This window comes from Manis javanica, chromosome 2 (assembly GCF_040802235.1).
Source record: "Manis javanica isolate MJ-LG chromosome 2, MJ_LKY, whole genome shotgun sequence".
Taxonomy (NCBI): domain Eukaryota; kingdom Metazoa; phylum Chordata; class Mammalia; order Pholidota; family Manidae; genus Manis; species Manis javanica.
This window is the reverse complement of record NC_133157.1, coordinates 117503629-117526671: the sequence shown is the minus strand read 5'-3', so window position 1 is coordinate 117526671 and position 23043 is coordinate 117503629. Positions and strand designations below refer to the sequence as shown.

General features: G+C 37.4%; 1 protein-coding gene across 1 annotated transcript in view; it reads right to left on the bottom strand.

Annotated features, from left to right (window-relative positions):
• Positions 1–23043, bottom strand: part of LOC140845610 (myosin-IIIa-like) — a 31331-nt gene that overhangs the window by 564 nt on the left and 7724 nt on the right. Inside the window, exons 3-4 of the mRNA XM_073220214.1 lie at positions 2110–2263; positions 483–571 (exon numbers count right to left, since the gene is read on the bottom strand). Of these exons, the coding sequence (XP_073076315.1) occupies positions 483–571; positions 2110–2263 (243 nt within the window). The remainder of the gene's footprint in view (positions 1–482; positions 572–2109; positions 2264–23043) is intronic.

Sequence of the window (23043 nt, the reverse complement as noted above, 5' to 3'; positions counted from 1 at the left end):
CACCTCTCTGGGTTAGCTCAGTGCTCTGATGATACCTCCAGCCTGGCACCTTCTCTTGTTGGGAGGGAGGAGAGACAAAGGCTGTAGTGGAGAGAGAAGCACCTGAAGTTTGGAAAAGGCCGTTTATGTAAACAGTCCCGGCTACCATTAAAAGAAAGAAAAAATTGGTACCCATTGCCACCCAGTCTCACGTGAAGCCAGATCTTAGGTTCAGAAAGATGGTGTCTCTGAGGCTGTGTCTTTCTTTTCTTTCTTGTTTTCCCTTAGTTTCTCCATACATATTACTCTAAAAAAACTATAACCTGTTTGCTGAACTAAGAAAAGGCTCTAGTTGGAGAACAGAGTTAGGGCCAGATAGGGTCGGAAACACGTGATTCTCTTATTATAGCTACCCATAAATATTTTGGAGCCTAATTTCATGTCTGCCCCTATTGTTGAAAAGACCAAAGAGAAACTCAGTCATAATTCTTCAAAATTCTTACCTTTCCTGCATAATGGTGAATTCCAAAACTAAGTTCCAGTCTTTTGGGCCTCCAGAAGTACTGTGATTTCAGGTTACCTTCAAATTTTTCTATAGAAAAATATTGAACCCCAATATCAAGTATGTAGGAAATTCTCAAAAAATGTTGATTGGCAGAATCATCTCTTTCACCATAAAACGGATGATGTATGGTGAAAAAAAGAAACCTTACATTAATGAACCTATGCATATTTGGAATACAATTATAAGAGGTAAGGCGAAACTCAAGATCATAATTTTGCCGTTCCATTATGATTTAGAGCAGCAGTGCTAAACTTAGCAGGCATAAGAATTTTCTGGAAGGCAATTTAAGCAGATTTCAGGGTCTCCTCCACCCAGAGTTTCTGACTTAGTAGGTCTAGACTGGGATCCAGGAGGTCACATTTCTAGCAGTTTCTCAAGTGATGCTGATGCTGCTGGTCTGGGGACCACATTCTGAGAGCCACTGGTACACAGGAAGGAAACTGTGACATTGACCAATCAGAGTGGTTTGTGAGACACAGTTTGAGGTGAAGCCATTAGCCTAGAGACTTGGTGTTTAGGCTCTCTTTTCTATTATAGGAGCTATATGCTATTATTGATTACCTAGGAAACACAAAGGGATCATAAAGGCAGTTACATTTCTGTAACAACTTTACTGCCTTCAGAGAGTTTTTACTCCATGTCCAAGAAGGAACATTTTAACAGCAAAAATAAAGTGACTGCTATAAGATGATTTCCCCCACGACCTTGGGGTCATCTTCTTTCAATTAGTATTGTCCAGTTAGGGGAATGACTAAGCCAGTCAATGAGTTTGAAAGAAACAACATTACAAACTTTATGGTAAGAAACAGACTCTGTGTATTACCAAAAGTAAATGAGAGAAAAAATGTGAATCTAAATTTTCTGCAAGTTTTTATTATGCATAATCAGTATCTCCTACCATCAGGGAATATGATGTTTCTACATTAAAAAATGATTTTTCAGCTACCTGCAAAATCTGGGTTTTCTTAAGGAGTAGGATCTTTTTTATTTTCACCATTTTAGATGATACTATTTTAAATACAGTATATACATCTGTGCCTTCTCAAACAGAAAAAATGGATGTTTAATTTTTCTTTGATAACTCAGAAGTATTACTGTGAATATTTATTAATGTACTATAACTAGGGATTATTAAGGTATTTGAGGCTATTTAGAGAAATGACTAGGACATCACAGATGAACTTATTTCCTTCCCATTAGCTATCTCTTCAAATTCTAGAGCTGTCCTTTTGCCTTGCCCTCCAGTTTTTAACTTTGGGCTGGATAATTTCCAGCATCATTCTAACATAGGCTCTTAGGGTTGGGTTCTAACATAATATCCAATATCCAAATATCCAAGCCCAATATCCAAACTTGTTTAATTCATCCTAAATGTTTCATCTTATTATGAACATTCATTGGTCCAAATATTAGATCCAAAGCCTCTTCTTTAAAGTTAGATATGGAGGTTTTGTGACAGGTATTTTTTTCCCCAGATACTTTAAAAAAAATATTTTTGACCATTAAGAATTACATACATGACTGTATCAGAAACCTATGTAGACAACATTGGACTTAAAACTCACCTACAAGAGTCTGATCGGTGGCCTTAGGAAATCTACTTTCTTCATTGAGTAGGGATAGTAAACCCATTGGCTTCTGCAGAAACATATCTAGGAGGGGCTGGTTATCTTCAAATTCAATGACTCTAGCATCAACATCTTCATTTATGTATTCATTCTATAACAGCACATGATACATGCAAAAATTTTACTTAAAATTTTGTGAATAATTTGTGGCTTGACAGTAATTATCTAAAGTTCTACTTTACACATATTATAAGAAATTGTTCCCTATGATCTTGCCCTTAAACTAAGGATATCATTTTATTTCTCTTTTCCAAAACTGCTAGCTCATTAAAATTAGCCCAGATTATACTAAGGGTAGTACAAAAAAGTTTCTAGTCTCTATACTACAATTACAGACATCTTGAGATTTCAAAATGCAAGAGAATATGTTGTGAATTAGCAATAATGAAATTTCCAGAATTTATATAATACTCATTTAATATATTGTAAGGTTACCCCTCCCCCAATTTAAGTCCTTTACCTAGTTTCAGAAATGGATCTCTCAAGAACATTTACATAACTTCTCAGTAACCCTGCACTTTCTCATCTACTAAATGAAGGTAACAATCTCCTTTTAACAAACTCAAAATACTTGGTATAATAATAATCATTTGCTTTTGAGTATAAGATGCATACAATTTAAAAAATGAATAATTAATGTTAGACTGTGGTGCCAGCACAACATAGGTGCTGATGATCCATTTTACAAAGGGGACACTAAATTGTGCTGCAGCTTTGTTTCAATGACTTTGCCTTCCTACTGCATCCCCGCCCCAGCACTGCAGTCTGTAAAGAAGAGGGCATACACGACCTCTGAACTATGACTTATGGTGATGCTTATGTAGGGTACTGGCCCAATATCAGTGATAAGGCCCAATTACTGGGGAAAGTATGTCAAATACCCACTAGGTCAGAATGTCTTGCACCATTCACAAATAAAAATTACAGTCTATGTCTATTATTACTTTAATATAGTCTTTATTTCATTAATTTTCATTAAACATCTTATAATAAGGCACTGTGATGGGTGATAAAAATGTTTGAAACAAACTCCTTGTCCTCAGTGGATTTAAAGTAGAACTTGAGTGATAAGTTTAGTAAATAAATATTCAAAATGCCAGGTAACATAGACAGATAAACACTATGTACAATGTACTTTAAGGCGTTCACAGACAGAGGCCTTACTCCTGGCAACTTCACAGAGGAATTTAGCCAATGGCAGGTAGGGCACTGGATAAGCCAAAACTTAATCATTGCTTCTGGAGCCTTATGAAATTGAAATTTCATTTCAAGGATATCACCAGGAAAAATAAATGTATATTTTTTAATAAAACAGGATTTAATATATAAAAATGAGACAGAAGCATTGATTTCAAAGGTAGATCACCTGAAAGACATTTAGTTTATCCAGTGGGAAACAACGTTTGAAGCTTCAGAGCTTTTTCACTTGAAGGTAACCTTGGTAGAAGTTCGCAGCCCTAGAATTACTTGGCTTTTGGACACGTTATGATGGCAGCATATTAGAGCTTAAATGACAGCTGCAAAGTGCAAAAGGGCTTTTGTATGTTTTCTATAGAAAGCACGAGGTTACGGTCTAAATCAATGCATTGTCATTTTTATTTGTCTCTGTCAAAATCCACTGAATGCTTTCGTGGCAAGTCAAATGTAACAGAAATGAGTAACTTGGGAAAGAATGGGTTCCCCTTTAAGATAGTTGTTAGCACTAGGGATTCCAGGCAAACCAATGGAGGGAAAAATGCTATTATTCAGGATTTATAAACCACTTTCAGTGAAATGATCATGCGTAAAACGAAATATTATGTATTTTTATAGCAGTTATGCTCTCAAAATGCTTTGCTGTTTTTTAAGCAGATGTGGAGAAACGAAGCTCACATAACTCTTCTGATTCCTCTGCTCTGCCCTATACATTTAAAAATACATTTAAATGCAGATGAGTAGAGTTGTTAACTGTAGTGTTAACAACTAAATCTAGTGGGTTTCAGTCCCAGGCAAGTTCACTCTTGATTCAGTGGGACCAAAAAATGACAATGGAACATTCTTGAGGTTGGATATAAAGGGTTTTTTATAACTTTACTACCATGGTGGCAGGTCAAGTGCTAGAATCTCATCTGCCTTAGAGCAAGTCTGCATGCAGCAAGCAGGTCTCCTCTGCCTCAGAGCTTCCCTGCCGGGCCATCTTCTCAGTTTCTGTTCTTGGCACTGCCACCACTCCAGGCTCCGACTCCTGCAGCCCTGCAGCCACGCAGCCCCAGAGCACTGGGCAGAGCTCTTTATATAGAGTCAGTAATAACGTATCGCCCACACATGTGTAGTGAGCAAGCCAACCAGGGCCAGGAGAATCCTGGCCACAGGAACTTTCATTTTCTGTACGTGTAGTAAAGCTGAACTGTTTGGCAGTTCCAATGGTCTGAATTCCATTTTGAAAAGGGGTAGATGAATAATCATGGTACATATATATCATTTAAAGATGTTAGGAAACCTCATGCCTGAGTCAAGTTCTCCTTTTTCTTCATTGACTCGAGTGTGGGTTCTAAAGGACACAGTGGCAAGAAAGCTGATGGGTGGCACCTCTCCACAGCAAGGGCTTAGACAAGCTTAAGTATTTAGGGCCAAAGTGCACCCCAGGAGAGATTTGAGATTACTAAATTGAGTCCTAAGACTCACACAGCAGAGTGAAAAGGGGCTACCACAGGCTGAGAGAGGTTGCAAGCTTTCACCTGGCTTGAAAGGCAGGTGAAAATATAAGTGCTGATCTCTCAGCACAGATTTAACACCAGAACGGCTCGACTCATCAGTCAGTTCTCACCCCCTCAGAGACACCTTCCCCCATCTCCCAGACAGGAATTCCAGCAGTTTTACTTGTTTATTATCCTGTTTCTTAGGAGAATGGAAACTCCATGAGGACAGGAACTTCTATTCACCTCTGTATTACTCCCCTCTGAATGTCGGAAGACTTGAGAATGTTAAATAAATGATTGCATGGTATGGAATGAATTGTGTCCTCTCAAAATTCATTGTTGAAGCCCTAATCTCCAATGTAGCTGCATCTGGAGAGAGGGCCTTTAAAGGTAAATCAGGCCACAAGGGTAAAGCCCTAATCCCATAGGACTTAGAAAAAGAAGAAGAAGAGACACTGGAGAGGATCCTGCCTAGAGAAAAGGCCACACGAGGACACAGCAAGAAGGCTGCCATCTGCAAGTCCAGGAAATAGGCCTCAGGAGAAACCAAGCCCGCCCATACTTTGATCTTATACTTCCAGCTTCCAGAACTGGGAGAAAATAAAATTGCTTTTTAAGCCACCCAGTCTGTGATATTTTACGGTAGCCCTAACAACCTTTCTGGGTTCGTTTTCTAAAAGTCATTTTGAAAAGTAGTTTCCCAGACAGATGGTGACTAGGGTGAAAATAGTAAGTCATGTGGATGTGTGTTTATAATCCTTAATATCTGATTATAAATGCAATACATGCTCACATAAATTTAAAATACAGAAAAATGGTTAAGACCTTATAATTCATTTACAAATTTATCTCCCATAGATAATGCCTTAACATTTAGTGGACTCTTTACAGTCTTTTTCTATGCCTAATATTTTTAATGACAAAAATCATCCTACTTATTTAATTGTATTTCCTTTGAGAAAAGAAAAATAACATTATAATGTAAGCATATACCCATGTAAATAATATATTTTCATAAACATTATTTTAATGGTTACATGAGATTACATCCTATAGTTTTCTATTCCTTTCTCTTATCTTGGGATATTTTAGATTACTTCTTTATCTATTTTAAATAGTGCTCTGATGCATATCTTTGTGCACCAAGCTTTTCTGTGTTTTGGTGATTTTATCTTTAGGACAGATTAGATGATCAACTCACATAAATATTTTACAGACTGCTGCTGTGCATCTTTAGATTAAAAAAAAAATCTTACAGCAATGTGCTCCCTAATCAGCACTCCTACCTTGCTGCATCCTCACTAGCAATGAATATTCTCATCAAGCATTTTTTTCCCTGGTATTCTTGATAGGTGAAATGATAGTCTACTATATGTGCATTTCTTTGACTTCTTCTTAAACTACCTAAGACGAGAGAGATTCAAGATGGTGGCGTGAGAGGTGAGATGGAGAATTCCTCCCAGAATCACAAATAGTATGAAAATATAGTTATTTGCTACAACTAACCCTAAAACAGCAACAAGAAAGGAGGCTGAACCAGACTGCATGCAGACCTCATGAACACAGCACACCTCACGAACACAGGGTAATGTATGAAAGCCTTTATCAGGCGGGACCCAGGCCCTTCCCCCACCCCAGCTCACCCGTGTGAGGAAGAGAAATGGAACGGGGGAGGGGGTGGAAGCCTAGAACTGCTGAACACCAATACCTGAAGGTCTGCTTTGGGAGCAGAAACCTACACTGTGTGGTGCTCTGGATGTTGGGGAGCTCAGACAAGTGGAGTGCTTCAGAGACAGACTGTGGCCATTTGTGGAGGAGGGGATCCACACCCAGTCACTCTGGGACAAAGGAAAGACAGGCGGTTTGAGAGGCTACCTAGCAGCGAGAGGGTTGCTGAAGGAACAGGGTTTGCATGGAGCTTGCTGCGCAGGGGAGGGGAGAGCTGGACAAGGTTGTCTGGGTGTGCTCTGCCCAGCTGGTTGGGAACTTTGAGGAGCTTCAGGCACCCCATCCCCCTGGCTGCCTACTCAGCTCCGAGACACCCCACTGTGACACATGACCTGCTGCACTTTCCTCCTGGCCTACCAGCACTGGTATGCAAACCAGCAATCACTGCGCTGGCATCAGGCCAGCCAGAAGGAAGATCAGCCTACAACAGCTATAGACGCCAAGCACAGAGGCTTACATCTGTGTGTTCGGCCCACTGGCTCTGACACTTGAGACAGGCACCACAGATGGGAATCAGGAAACAGATCTTTCCTCCCCTCAGGCACCAGCTCTGCTCCCCTATGACTCCCAGCCTCACTCTAGGGGATGAGCACCTTCAGAGACTGGAGCTTCTGGGCACTAGTGGGCACCACACAGAAATATGAAATGTCAAAAGAACATGGTTCAGACCAAAATTTCACAAACCCCAGAAAAAGGGCCTAATGAAACTGAACTCACCAATCTGCCTGAAAGAGAGGTCAAAATAAATATCATAAACATGCTTATGAAGGCACAGAAAAATATTCAAGAATTCAGGAACGAATTTAAGTTGGAGATTCAATCATTAAGAAATTCCATATCTGAAATGAAACTTACAATGGAGGGATTTAAAAGCAGATTAGATGTAGTAGAAGAGATGCCAAATGGAATAGAAATTAGAGAAGGGGAATACAAAGAAGCTGAGGCAAAAAGAGAAAAAAGAATCTCTAAGAATGAAAGAATATTGAGAGAACTGTGTGACCAATCCAAAAGGACCAATATTTGTATTACAGGGGTACCAGAAGAAGAAGAGAGAGAAAAAGGGATAGAAAGTGTCATTGAGGAGGTAATTACTGAAAACGTTCCCAATCTGGGGAAGGAGATAGTCTCTCAAGCCATGGAGGTGCACAGACCTCCCAACACAAGGGACCCAAGGAAAACAACATCAAAACATATAATAATTAAAATGGAAAATATCAAGGATAAAGACAGACGTTTAAAAGCAGCTAGAGAGAGAAAAAAGATCACATACAAAGGAAAAACCATCAGGCTATCATCAGACTTCTCAACAGAAACCTTACAGGCCAGAAGGGAGTGGCATGATATTATTTAATGCAACGAAGCAGAACGGCCTCGAACAAAGAATACTATATCCAGCAAGATTATCATTTAAATTTGAAGGAGGGAGTAAGCAATTTTCAGATAAGCAAAAGTTGAGAGAATTTACCTACCACAAACCACCTCTACAGTGCATTTTGGAGGGACTCCTATAGATGGAAGTATTCCTAAGGCTAAGCAGATGTCACCCAAGTGATAGACAAAGAGCACAGACTATGATTCATAATGTACAAAGAATGGAGGAGGAAGAAAAAGGTAGGAAAAAAAAGAACCTTTAGGTTGTGTGTGTAATAGCACATGAAGTGAGTTAAATTGGACTGTCAAATAGTAAGGGAATTACCCTTGAACTTTTGGTTACCACGAATCTAAAGCCTGCAATGGCAATAAGTACATACCTGTCGATAACCTCCCTAAATATAAATGGCCTGATGCACCAATCAAAAGACATAGAGTCACTGAATGGATTAAAAAACAAGACCTTTCTATACGCTGCCTACAAGAGACTCACTTCAAACCCAAAGACATACACAGGCTGAAAGTAAAGGGATGGAAAAAGATATTTTATGAAACTAACAGGGAGAAAAAGCAGGTGTTGCAGTACTTCTATCAGACAAAATAGACTTCAAAACAAAGAAAGTAACAAGAGACAAAGAAGGAAATTACATAATGATAAAGGGGTCAGTCCAACAAGAGAACATAACTATTATAAATATCTATGAATCCAACACAGGATCACCTACATATGTGAAACAAATACTAACAGAAATTAAAGGGAAAAATAGAATGCAATGCATTCATTTTAGGACACTTCAACACACCATTCACTCCAAAGGAGAGATCAACCAGAAAGAAAATAAGTAAGAAGACAGAGGCACTGAACAACATATTAGAACAGATGGGCCTAACGGACATCTACAGAATACTCCATCCAAAAGCAACAGGATACACATTCTTCTCAAGTGCACATGAACATTTTCAACAATAGATCATATACTAGACCACAAAAAGAGCCTCAGTAAATTCAAAAAGATAGAAATTGTACCAACCAGCTTCTCAAATCTCAAAGGTATGAAACTAGAAATAAATTACAAAAAGAAAATGAAAAAGTCCACAAACACATGGAGGCTTAATAACATGCTCCTTAATAATCAATGGATCAATGACCAAATAAAAACAGAGAACAAGCAATATATGGAGACAAATGACAATAATAATTCAACAACACAAAACCTGTGGGATGCAGCAAAGGCCTTGTTAAGATGGAAACATACTGCAATACAGGCATACCTCAGGAAAGAAGAACAATCCCAAATGAACAGCCTAAACTCACAATTAATGAAACTAGAAAAGGAAGAACAAATGAGTCGCAAAGTCAATAGAAGGTGGGACATAATAAAGACTAAAGCAGAAATAAATAAAACTGAGAAGAATAAAACGACAGAAAGAATCAATGAAAGCAGGAACTGGTTCTTATAGGAAATAAACAAAATAGACAAACCCCTAGCCGGACTAATCAAGAAAAAAAGGGAGTCTACACACAGAAACAGAATGAGAAATGAGAAAGGAAAAATCACCATGGACACCACAGAAATGCAAAGAATTATGAGAGAATACTATGAAAAAATATATGGTAACAAACTGGATAACCTAGAAGAAATGGACAACTTTCTAGAAAACTACAACCTACCAAAGCTGACCCAGGAAGAAACAGAAAATCTGAATAGACCAATTATCAGCAAAGAAATTGAATTGGTAATAAAAAAACTACCTAAGAACAAAACTCCTGGCACAGATGGGTTTCACTGCTGAATTTTATCAAACATTTAGTGAAGACCTAATATCCATCCTCCTTAAAGTTTTAAAAAAAGTAGAAGAGGAGGAAATACTCCAAAACTCATTCTACGAGGCCAACATCACTATAACACCAAAACCAGGCAAAGACACCACCAAAAAAGAAAATTACAGACCAATATCCCTGATGAACACAGATGCAAAAACACTCAACAAAATCTTAGCAAACCGAATTCAACAACACATGAAAAGGTCATGCATCATGATCAAGTGGGATTCATTCCAGGGGTGCAAGGATGGTACATTTGAAAATCCATCAACATCATCCACTACATCAACAAAAAGAAGGAAGAAAACCACATGATCATCTCCATAGATGCTGAAAAAGCATTTGACAAAATTCAACATCCATTCATGATAAAAACTCACAACAAAATGGGTATGAGGGCAACTACCTCAACATAATAAAGGCCATATATGACAAACCCACAGCCAACATTATACTTAACAGCATGAAGCTGAAAGCTTTTCCTTTAATATATGGAACAAGACAAGGATGCTCACTATCCCCACTTTTATTCAACATAGTTCTGGAGGTCCTAGCCACAGCAATCAGACAACACAAAGAAATAAAAGGCATCCAGATTGGAAAGGGAAAAGTCAAACTGTCCCTCTTTGCAGATGACATGATACCATACATAAAAAGCCCTAAAGAATCCACTCCAAAACTACTAGATATAATATCCGAATTCAGCAAAGTTGGAGGAAGCAAAATTAAAACATATAAATGTGTTGCATTCCTACACATTAATGATGAACTAGCAGAAAGAGAAATCAGGAAAGCAATTCTACTCACAATTGCATCAAAAAGAATAAAATACCTAGGAATAAACCTAACCAAGGAAGTGAAAGACCTATAACCTGAAAACTATGGGACACTCTTAAAAGAAATTAAAGAGAACACTAATAAATGGAAATTCATCCCATGCTCTTGGCTAGGAAGAATTAATATTGTCAAAATGGACAGCCTGCATAAAGCAATATACAGATTCAATGCAATCCCTATCAAAATGCCTAAAGCATTCTTCAATGAACTAGAGCAAATAGTTCTAAAATTCATATGGAACTACAAAAGACCCTGAATAGGCAAAGCAATCCTGAGAGGGAAGAATAAAACAGGAGTAATTACATTCCCTGACTTCAAGCTCTACTACAATGCCACAGTAATCAAGACAATTTAGTACTGGCACAAGAACAAACCCATAGACCAGTGTAACAGACTAGAGAGTCCAGATATAAACCCAAGCATATATCATCAATTAATATATGATAAAGGAGCCATGGATATACAATGGAGAAATGACAGCCACTTCAACAGCTGGTGATGGCAAAACTGGACAGCTACATGTAAGAGAATGAAACTGGATTATTGTCTAACTCCATACACAAAAGTAAACTCAAAATGGATCAAAGACCTGAATGTAAGTCATGAAACCATAAAACTCTAAGAAAAAAATATAGGCAAAAATCTCTTGGATATAAACATGAGCAACTTCTTCATGAACATATCTCCCTGGGCAAGGGAAACAAAAGCAAAAATGAACAAGTGGGACTATATCAAGCTGAAAAGCTTCTGTTCAGCAAAGGATACCTTCAGTAGAACAAAAAGACATCCTATAGTATGGGAGAATATATTCAAAAATGACATACCCGATAAGAGATTGACATCCAAAATATATAAAGAGTTCATGTGCCTCAACAAACAAAAAGCAAATAACCCAATTAAAGAATGGGCAGAGGATCTGAACAGACACTTCTCCAAAGAAGAAATTCAGATGGCCAACAGGCACATGAAAAGATACTCCACATCGCTAATCATCAGGGAAATGCAAATTAAAACCACAATGAGATATGACTTCACACCAGATAGTATGGCCAACATCCAAAAGACAAACAACAACAAATGTTGGAGAGGATGTGGAGAAAGGGGAACCCTCCTAAACTGCTGGTGGGAATGTAAACTAGTTCAACCATTGTGGAAAGCAGTGTGGAAGTTCCTCAAAAAACTCAAAATAGAAATACCATTTGAGCCAGGAATTCCACTCTTAGGAATTTACTGTAAGAATGAAGCAGCCCAGTTTGAAAAAGACATATGCACTCCTATGTTTATCATAGCACTATTTACAATAGCCAAGAAATGGAAGCAACCTAAGTGTCCATCAGTAGGTGAATATATAGAGAAGATGTGCTACATACACACAATGGAATATTATTCAACCATAAGAAGAAACAAATCCTACCATTTGTAACAACATGGATGGAGCTAAAGGGTATTATGCTCAGTGAAATAAGCCAGGTGGAGAAAGACAAGTATCAAATGATTTCACTCATCTGTGGAGTATAAGAACAAAGAAAAAAACTGAAGGAACAAAACAGCAGCAGATTCACAGAACCCAAGAACGGACTAACAGAGAGAAAGGGACTGGGGAGGATGGGTAGGAAGGCAGGGATAAGGGGGAAAATGAGGCATTATGATTAGCACACATAATGTAGGGGGGTGGGGACATGGGGAAGGCAGTATATACAGAGAAGACAACTAATGATTCTATAGCATCTTACTATGCTGATGGGCAGTGACTGTAATGGGGTATGTGGGGGGGACTTGATAATAGGGGGAGTCTAGTAATGTTCAAGTAATTGTACATTAATGATATCAAAACAAACCTACCTAAGTGGATAGTTTTTAAGGAAATAAAGTGAATATGGCACATATTACACATCTAATGCCTGCCAGCTATAATGAGAGTGTTATTTTGAAACAGAATATAATAAGCATAATTTGACTTTTTCTTGGGCTCAGAGGCGCATTATGCCATCAGCAGTAACTGCGATGTTGCTGAAGATCTGTGAAGCTAGAGACCAGACAGAATTAAACAGAATGAAAAGCTCAGGGACTTTATTGAAAACATCCTTGGTGTATTGTACTGATAGAGTTGTGTACATTGAATCATCCTGATATAAATCTCCCTTGATCATGGTGTGTGATCCTTTTAATTTACTATCAAATTTGGTTTGCTAATATTTAGTTGAAGATTTTCACGTCTATTGTTCATCAGGGATATTCATTTTGTTTTGGTGTCTTCGGCTGGTAACAATGTAATGTTGGCTTTGTAAAATATGTTTGGAAGAGTTCCTTCCTTTTGTATGTTTTTGGAAGAGTTGGAGAAAAATTGGTACTAATTTTTCTTAACTGTTTGATAGAATTCAGCAGTGAAACCATCTGGTTTTCAGATTAACTTTGTTGGTTTTCTTTTTTTTTTGTACCTGTGAAATGAAGTCATATCCCTCTCATGTAGGTGAGTGCATCATATGACACTGCTCTGCAGCTTTACATATTTTATAATGTGGAAATCTTTTAATGGCTGGTATAGATGATCCTCAATATTTACTCTCCTGTGTTTGCTGTTTTTCAGTCATCATCAGCATCTCTTTTATTTTGTAAGTAACTCCACATTTTTATGCTTCTACTCATTTCAAGCATGAGAGGAAGAAATGGGATTCATATCAAGAGATGGCATTAGGAATCCACCTAGGTTTCTGACACTGTCTCCCTATATCACTGTAAAAAGTGGTGCATCTGAAATTTCTCAAACTTTCTTGGAGCACCAAGGGTGTGTCTGTTCAGTGATGGGTGGGGCTGGAGAGGCAGAGATGATGATGAAAGAGGCAGCATCCCTATCCTTCAGGGCACAGCAAAGATGCTCTCTTCTCTTCCACTCCAGCCCTGAAGTCATATCCTAGGATTTCTTTGCTTTTGCTATATTCTGTTTTCCATTTTTTCCATGTGCTGATTCTACATCCTTCCACTTAGGTGGTCTTTGCTCCTTCCTGTCACTTCTCTGTCACCACTGCCACCATCCTCCATGCTCATGTTCTCTCCGATTTCCTGATTTCCTGTCTCATGTTGATTCTCCTTGGCCTTTTATGTGAAAAGACAGTCTCTGTCTTTCTTTTTCTCACTTCTGCCCATTCTCCCTCTCTCCCTCCCTCTCCCCCTTTCTTCCTCATAGGTGGAGAACGCTTTTCAGCAGCATAAGAGGTTATTTTGTTAGGTCCCTGGTTCTTTTCAACTTTGCTTCTTTGTACATGAGAAGAACCCATGATAGGAATCAGAAAGCCCAGGTTCTAGTTCTGGCTTTGTTTAACCATTTGTAACCTTGGGCAAGTTACAGGAGCCATTTACTATCTGTGAAATATAGGTGATGTATTTATGTTTCTTCTGCTTCTAACATTTCAAAATGCCAAAACCGACTGAATGTGGTATGAAACTTGGTGAACAAACTAATATATGTTCTTTTGGCAGAACACTTACAAGGGGAAAGAAGGCACATAAACACATTTATTCCTGGAATTGTCTTTTAATGAAAGAACTCCTGCTCCCCAACTGCTCATATGAGTGTACATATTATGAAAAACATTGCCCACTGAGAAAGGAAACCATGAGAAGCTACTCATGTTAATCATCCACATTCTGAGAGAAAGATTTTAAAGGCTGAAAATCTAGAATTCAGGGTGTTACTCACTCAGGGTGAATTGAGTACATTCATTATAGTGAAAAAAGAAATGTTGCCACTTTTCTTTGAAATAATTTCAAAGTTACAGAAAAGTTGCAAGAACACTACAAAGAATTCCCAGGCACAGTTTACCAGAATTACCCAATTGCTAACATTTTACCACATTTGCTTTATCATTTTCTTTTTCTACATATACTCATTACTTTTTGTAATGACATTTTACCAAAGTAACATATATTTAAAAACTAAAAATGATGAAAACAATATGACAATATGTGTTGTAAAAATCTAACCTCTTGGACACAGAGATTAAAGATGGTGGCATGAGAGGTGAGACTTAGAACTCCTCCCAAAACCATATATAATATAAAAATATAGTTACTACAACTAATCTTAAAAGAGCAACAGGAAAGAAGGCCGCACCAGACTGCATACACCTGGAGAACAGAGTAGACCTCACGAAACAGGGTAACGTACCAAAGCCTTGATTTGGCAGGACCCAAACTGTTCCCCCACCCCAGCTCACTTGAGGGAGGAAGAGAAATGGAGCGGGGAAAGGGTGGAAGCCTAGGACTGCTGAACACCCAGCCCTGGAGATCTGCTTTGGGAGCGCAAGCATACATTGCATAGTACTATGGATATTAGATGGGGTTGGAGAGCTAAGACAGGTGGAATACTTGGAGAGACTGAGAGTCCAGCCATTTGTAGAGGACAGGGATCCACATTCAGCTGCTCTGGGACAAAGGAAACATGGATAGACTGAGAGGGATTAAACAATTTCCAGATAAGCAAAAGCTGAGAGAATTTACCTCCCACAAACCACCTCTACAGTGCATTTTGGAGGGATTGCTATAGATGGAAGTGTTTCTAAAGCAAAATAGCTATCACCAGGGGAAATAAAACCACAGCAAAGAAAGTAGAACAATTAATTACTGAGCAGATGCAAAATCAAATCAACTACCCCCAAAGTCAGTCAAGGCATAGAGAAAGAGTACAGAATATGACACCTAATATATAAAGAATGGAGGAGGATGAAAAAGGAGGGAAAAAAAAGAACCTTTAGGTTATGTTTCTAATAGAATACTAAAAGTGAGTTAAATTAGACTGTTAGATAGTAAGGGAATTACCCTTGAACCTATGGTAACCATGAATCTAGAACCTGCAATGGCAATAAGTACATACCTATCAATAATCTCCCTAAATGTAAATGGTCTGAATGCACCAGTCAAAAGACATAGAGTCACTGAATGGATTAAAAAACAAGACCCGTCTATATGCTGCCCATAAGAGTCTCATCTCAAACCCAAAGAAATACACAGGCTGAAAATAAAGGAAAGGAAAAAGATATTTCATGCAACTAATAGGGAGAAAAAAGCAGGAGTTACAGTACTTGTATCAAATAAAATAGACTTCAAAACAAAGAAAGTAACAAGAGACAAAGAAGGCCATTACATAATGATAAAGGAATCAGTCCAACAAGAGGATATAGCTATTATAAATATCTATGAACCCAACATAGGATCACCCACACATGTGAAACAAATACTAACAGAAATTAAAGGGGGAAATATAATGTAATGCATTCATTTTAGGACACTTCAACACACCACTCACTCCAAAGGACAAATCAACCAGAAAGAAAATAAGTAAGAAGACAGAGGCACTGAACAACACATTAGAACGGATGGACCTAACAGACATCTAGAGAACACTCTGTCCAAAAGCAACAGGACACACATTCTTCTCAAGTGCACATGGAATATTTTCAGCAATAGATCATATACTAGGCCACAAAAAGAGCCCTAGTAAATTCAAAAAGATTGAAATTGTACTAACCAACTCAGATCACAGAGATATGAAACTAGAAATAAATTACAGAAAGGAAACAAAAAAGCCAACAAACATATGGAGGCTTCACACCATGCTCCTAAATAATCAAGGGATCAATGGCTAAATAAAAACAGAGAACAAGCAATATATGGAGACAAATGACAACAATAATTCAACAACATAAAATCTGTGGGACACAGCGAATGCCGTGCTAAGAGGAAAGTATATTGCAATACAGGCCTACCTCAGGAAAGAAGAACAATTCCATATAGACAGTCTAAACTCAGAATTAATGAAACCAGAAAAAGAAGAAAAAATGAGGCTCAAAGCCAGTAGAAGGAGGGACATAATAAAGATTAGAGCATAAATAAATAAAATCAAGAAGAATAAAACAATAGAAAGAATCAGTGAAAGCAAAAGCTGGGTCTTTAAGAAAATAAACAAAATAGATAAACCCCTAGCCAGACTTATCAAGAAAAAAAGAGAGTCTACACACATAAACAGAACAGAAATTAGAAAGAAAAAAACGCCTATGTGCACCACAGAAATACAAAGAATTATGAGAGAATACTATGAAAAATTATATGCTAACAAACTGGATAACCTACAAGAAATGGGCAACTTTCTAGAAAAATACAACCTTCAAATGCTGACCCAGAAAGAATCAGAAAATCTGAACAGACCTATTACCAGCAATGAAATAGAATTGGCAATCAAAAAACTACCTAAGGACAAAACCCCTGAACCTGATGGTTTCACCACTGAATTTTAACAAAAATTGAGTGAAGACCTAATATCCATCCTCCTTAAAGTTTTCCAAAAAGTAGAAGAGGAGGGAATACTCCCTAACTCATTCTATGAGGCCAGCATCACTCTAATACCAAAACCAGGCAAAGACACCACAAAAAAAGAAACTTACAGACCAATACCCCTGATGAACATAGATGCAAAAATACTCAACAAAATCTTAGCAAACCGAATTAAAAAATACATAAAAAAGATTATCCATCATGATCAAGTAGGATTTATTCCAGGGATGCAAGGATGGTACAACATTTGAAAATCCATCAACATCATCCACCGCATCAACAAAAAGGACAAAAACCACACGATCATCTCCATAGATGCTGAAAAAGCATTCAACAAAATTCAACATCCATTCATGATAAAAACTCTCAACAAAATGGGTATAGAGGGCAAGTACCTCAACATAATAAAGGCCATATATGAAAAACCCACATCCAACATCATACATAACAGTGAAAAGCTGAAAGCTTTTCCTTTAAGATTGGGAACAAGACAAGGATGTGCACTGTCCCCACTTTTATTCAACATAGTTCTGGAGGTCCTAGCCACAACAATCAGACAACACAAAGAAATAAAAGGCATCCAAATTGGTAAGGAAAAAGTTAAACTGTCCCTGTTTACAGATGCCATGATACTGTATGTAAAAAAACCCTAAAGAATCCACCACAAAACTATTAGATCTAATACCTGAATTAAGCAAACTTGCAGGACACAATATCAACACACAGAAATCTATTGCATTCCTATACACTAATGATGAGCTAGCAGAAAGATAAATCAGGAGAACAATTCCATTCACAATTGTATCAGAAAGAATAAAATACCTAGGAATAAACCTAACCAAGGAAATGAAAGACCTATATACTCCAAAAACTACAATACACTCATGAGAGAAATTAAAGAAGATACCAAGAAATGGAAACACGTCCAGTGCTCATGGATAGGAAGAATTAGTATTGTCAAAATGGCCATCCTGCCTAAAGCAATCTACAGATTCAATGCAATCCCTATCAAAGTACCAATAGCAATCTTCAACAAACTGGATCAAATAGTTCTAAAATTCATATGGAGCACAAAAGACCCAAATAGCCAAAGCAATCCTGAGAAGGAAGAATAAAGCGGTGGTGGGAGAATGGGGGGGGGGTTATGCTCCCCAATTTCAAGTTCTACTGCAAAGCCACAGTATTCAAGACAATTTGGTACTGGCACAAGAACAGACCCATAGACTAAACCAATGGAACAGACTAGAGAGCCCAGATATAAACCCAAGCATAATGGTCAATTAATATACGATAATAGAGCCATGGATATACAAGGGGGAAAAGACAGTCTCTTCAACAACTGGTGTTGGCAAAACCGGACAACTACATGCAAGAGAATGAAACTGGATTATTGTCTGACTCCATACACAAAAGTAAACTCAAAATGGATCAAACACCTGAATGTAAGTCATGAAACCATAAAACTCTTAGAAGAAAACATAGGCAAAAATCTCTCGAATATAAATATGAGCAACTTTTTCCTGAATGCATCTTCTCTGGCAAGGGAAACAAAATAAAAAATGAACAAATGGGACTACATCATGCTAAAAAGCTTCTGTACAGCAAAGGACACCAACAGCAGAACAAAAAGGCATCCTACAGTATGGGAGAGTACATTTGTAAATGACATATCAGAAAGATGACTTCTCCAAAGAAGAAATTCAGATGGCCAACAGGCACATGAAAACATACTCCACACTGCTAATTATCAGGGAAATGCAGATTAAAACCACAATGAGATATCACCTCTCACCAGTTAGGATGGTCAACATAGAAAAGACAACAACAACAAATGTTGGTGAGGATGTGTAGAAAGGGGAACCCTTCTACACTGTTGGTGGGAATGTAAATTAGTTCTACCATGTGGAATGCAATATGGAGGTTTCTCAAAAAACTAAAAATAGGAATACCACTTGACCCAGGAATTCCACTCCTAGGAATTTACCCAAAGAAAACAACTTATTAGATTCAAAAAGATATATGCACCCCTATGTTTATTGCAGCACTATTTACAATAGCCAAGAAATGGAAGCAACCTAAGTGTCCATCAGTAGATGAATGGATAAAGAAGTGGTACATATACACAATGGAATCCTATTCAGCCATAAGAAAGAAACAAATCCTACCATTTGCAACAACATGGGTGGAGCTAGACGGTATTATGCTCAGTGAAATAAGTCAGGCAGAGAAAGACAAATACCAAATGATTTCCCTCATTTGTGGAGTATAACAATGAAGCAAAACTGAAGGAACAAAATAGCAGCAGACTCACAGACTCCAAGAAAGGACTAGTGGGTACCAAAGGGAAAGGGGTTGGGGAAGGTGGGTGTGAAGGAAGGGAGAAGGGGATTGTGAGGTATCATGATTGGTGCACATGGTATGGGGTCACAGGGAAGACAGTGTAGCTCAGAGAAGACATTCAGAGACTCTGTGGCATCGTACTACACTGATGGACAGTAATTGCAATGGGGTATGGGGGGGATTTGATAATAAGGGTGAATGCAATAACCACATTGTTTTTCTTATGAAACCTTCATAAGAGTGTATACCAATGATACTTTAATAAAAAAAATCTATACTTTTGATGCAAAATAAAATTCGTGACTTGAAATCTATTCCTGTATTTTCTATTCAAAGCTGGTATCAATGATCCTTTTGATTTTTGTGTAATGCTAATGGAAAGCCTCAGGGAATGTTATCATCATTAATTTGAGATGACATAGGTCATTAATCCAGAGTTAGAAAAATAACCTAGTGAGAAAATATTTTGGATAATTCCTAATAAAATATTCATGTTTTATTTTACTTATATTTAATGAACTTTGGAAGAAGTAGTTTTAAATGATGTTTCCTAGAGCAGCTTCCTTTTTCAGAAAAAGAGTATACAATGCATGTTAAGATGAAAATTCTAATCTAGCCACTTTTTGTGTAGGATACCTATTCTTGAAAACTTCTTAAAAGTCATATAGGACTTTACAAGTATAGGTATCAACTTAGAAGAAAAAGGAATTTCAGTCATGAAATCAGAAGTGTAGTTTTCTATATAATCTGATCTCTTTCACCTGCCACAATTTCTCCTTAACTGTTGTGTCAAAATCTTTACGAAGAAATTTGCCATCATTTTGTAAATGGGATGCCCTAACCTCACATACAGAAAACTACAACATCTATAGATCTGTGCTCCTAATAGCATATTCCACTGAAAATTATTTTTATCATAATTAAAAGATAAAAAAATATTTTAAAATAATTTCAAATTACGAAAATAAGGACCACAAATCCTCCCATCACATTAAGAGTGCTGACCCAACCTCATCCATGAAAGCGAAACACCTGTGCGCAGTGAAGCTGCTGAGGGAGGGAGGGAAGTCGGGAGGCCAGGGACTGCCTGCAGGACCAGAGGGAGAGGAGGACAGGTCCAGAGGCAGAGCTGCTGCAGGGATGTGCCCACATGTGTCATTTGGGTATCAACTTCCATACTCATTTAGTATGTGAGAAGCTCAAGGAGTATTTATATGTGATCACAAACAATAACTCAAAACTTGGCAAAGCATTTTAAAAAGGAAGGGTTGTGGTATCAATCGTTTCTTAAACATTTGGCTGTTTTAAGGCTTAAAGGAAATACCTAAATATAGCCTTCCTCACTTGGAAAGCTAAAATAAGGCACAAGCTATCACCACACATGTGGTTTGTTTAATAGGGAACAAAGTTGGACATAAAATAAAAATTCACACTTTGCAGGCAAAACAATTTTGGAGGCAGTTGTAAGGGGTTTATTTTAAATTATCCACACATTCTTTTTTATCAGATGACTGACTCTTTTTACTTTAAATGTAAAAAATATTGAAAGTGTAAACTTTATATAATTGAACGAATTTTTGTTCTTTGTAATTGCCACGTATTATATGTGAGAGACCACATTCAAAATTTCAAAAGCTTTAAACTTTACGGTATGAACAGCTGGTGATGAAAGTCATACACATCACTTTCTCAAGAGAATCCAGAGCCATAATTGCAGCTACTGTTTCCATTATGTGCTGTAAATGGTTTCCTGCTAATAAAATGACTTCTGACTTTTAACTCTAAAGCCACAGGTGCATATATAAATCATATAAGTAACAATTTATTTTTGTACAAAAACAAATATTATTTGCTCACTTTAAACATGAACTTTAGTTCAGTTAATGGCCAGAAAGACGTGCTGCACTAATGGATAAGAAAGCTTCTCCGGATATAAACAGGCACATAAGGATACAGAGTGACTCCCACAGGATTCCAGAACAGTGCTTTGTAGTATCACATGCATGTTCTGGGGGCCTCGTGGGCCTGAGCAACAACAGCATTTGTTCCAACTTAAACTCATGCCCACGGGTGATTAATCAATGGTTGGTGTTCACTCCCCTAGACTTGAAAAGTAAACTAGGGAACAGGACTCAATATTTTTTGTATGTTCTATACCATAATGATTATACCAACGTGCAGCACGCACAAAAAACAGCAGTATGGCTCTAACTCGAAGAGAACTTCAGGCTTTCTATCACACTCTGATTGCTGCTGAGCTCTTTTTGACATGAAAGAAAACCAGAAAACAAGCAAAACCAAAATCTAAGCTACATGATTACCATGAAGAGTCAGTACAGAGGACTGACCTACTGGAAATGCTATAACTTGTCTCCATTTGAGCTGCTAACTTAAAGTCTCTTAAAAAATATGGGAGGAAATAGTGTGCATAAACATAATGTTCTATAAATATAATAGAAGGCTGAAATATGAGTGCTCTATTTGTGCAATTAATAAAATTGAGAGAAAATTATACACGTTTCAGTTGCAATTCATTGAGAAAGTTTGATTGAGTCTCAACTTTTAATTAAAAGATTACAACTATACTCATCATTTATTTGCAGGGATGGAAACCTGGATTACCATATAATTTTCATATACAAATTGTCCCTTTATCTTTTCTCAAAGGCAGTATATGTACAATGGTTCTTCTAGATCTGGAGAAGTATGGAAGCTTCAAACATTATGAAATATCAATTTAAGGAGCTATATATTATTTTAAACTATCCACTCAGCAAATTATGGATTATGTCACTCTCATGAGTTCTTTCACTAAAATTGTTCTATTATGCTCTAATGATTATTCTTTCAGTGGAAAATAATGGGAAAATGAGATTTAAAATAGCTTCCTAACCACTCTGTTGGAGTGTTTCCACTGTGTATTTACATGTAAACTGAACTTCGGCTACAGCAGAAAGCTTTATTTATATCCCACTATTGTGGATCAGTCAATAAAGATAACGTTTGCTGGCTTACACAGGACCAGAAGTTGTTTTACCTGTGAATGTGCTTGGCAGCTTCTTGCTTGGATTGCCTGGGTCATTTGTATATTCATGAAATTGAGAATACTATAGGTCTAACTGATAAACAATAATGGCTTTATTACCTGAAAGAGCTCTCAGGTCAAACCTATGATTATATTTGAGCAAAGAAGGTGTGATTATGACCTTCATTGATGATTAATAGCTGTTTGTCATTTATAAAAATGTGTTCTCTTTATCTGTAATAGCTAATACATACAGATACAGTTAGCCTTTCTCAGCTACAATTTTTGCTTCCACAGGGAAGTAACAGATTGAAAGAATAAAAATTCAAATGTGGACCCAGGGTTCAAATGAAGAGAATCACTGAATAATGAAAATCCACTGGATCACCATTCATTGACCTGATCACTCAGCTGCAGTGACTGGTCCATAAGATTAAAAAGAAGGGATTCTTGGGTAGTTACTTTAGGAAGGCACTTGGAAGGATGGCTGCAATTCCTCAAAGTATAATCCTAATTCTAGTTGAATTTTGAACTTGTTGGGAGCAATTTTGAGTTGTTAAAAGCCTCTCAAAGATATTTTAAAAGAGCCTTATAGCCCAGGAACAAACTCAAAATCTGAATAGACCAATTACCATCAATGACATTGAACTGCTAATCAAAAAACTACCTAAGAGCAAAATCTCTGGACTGATGGCTTCACTGCCAAATTTTATCAAACATTTAGTGAAGACCAAATACCC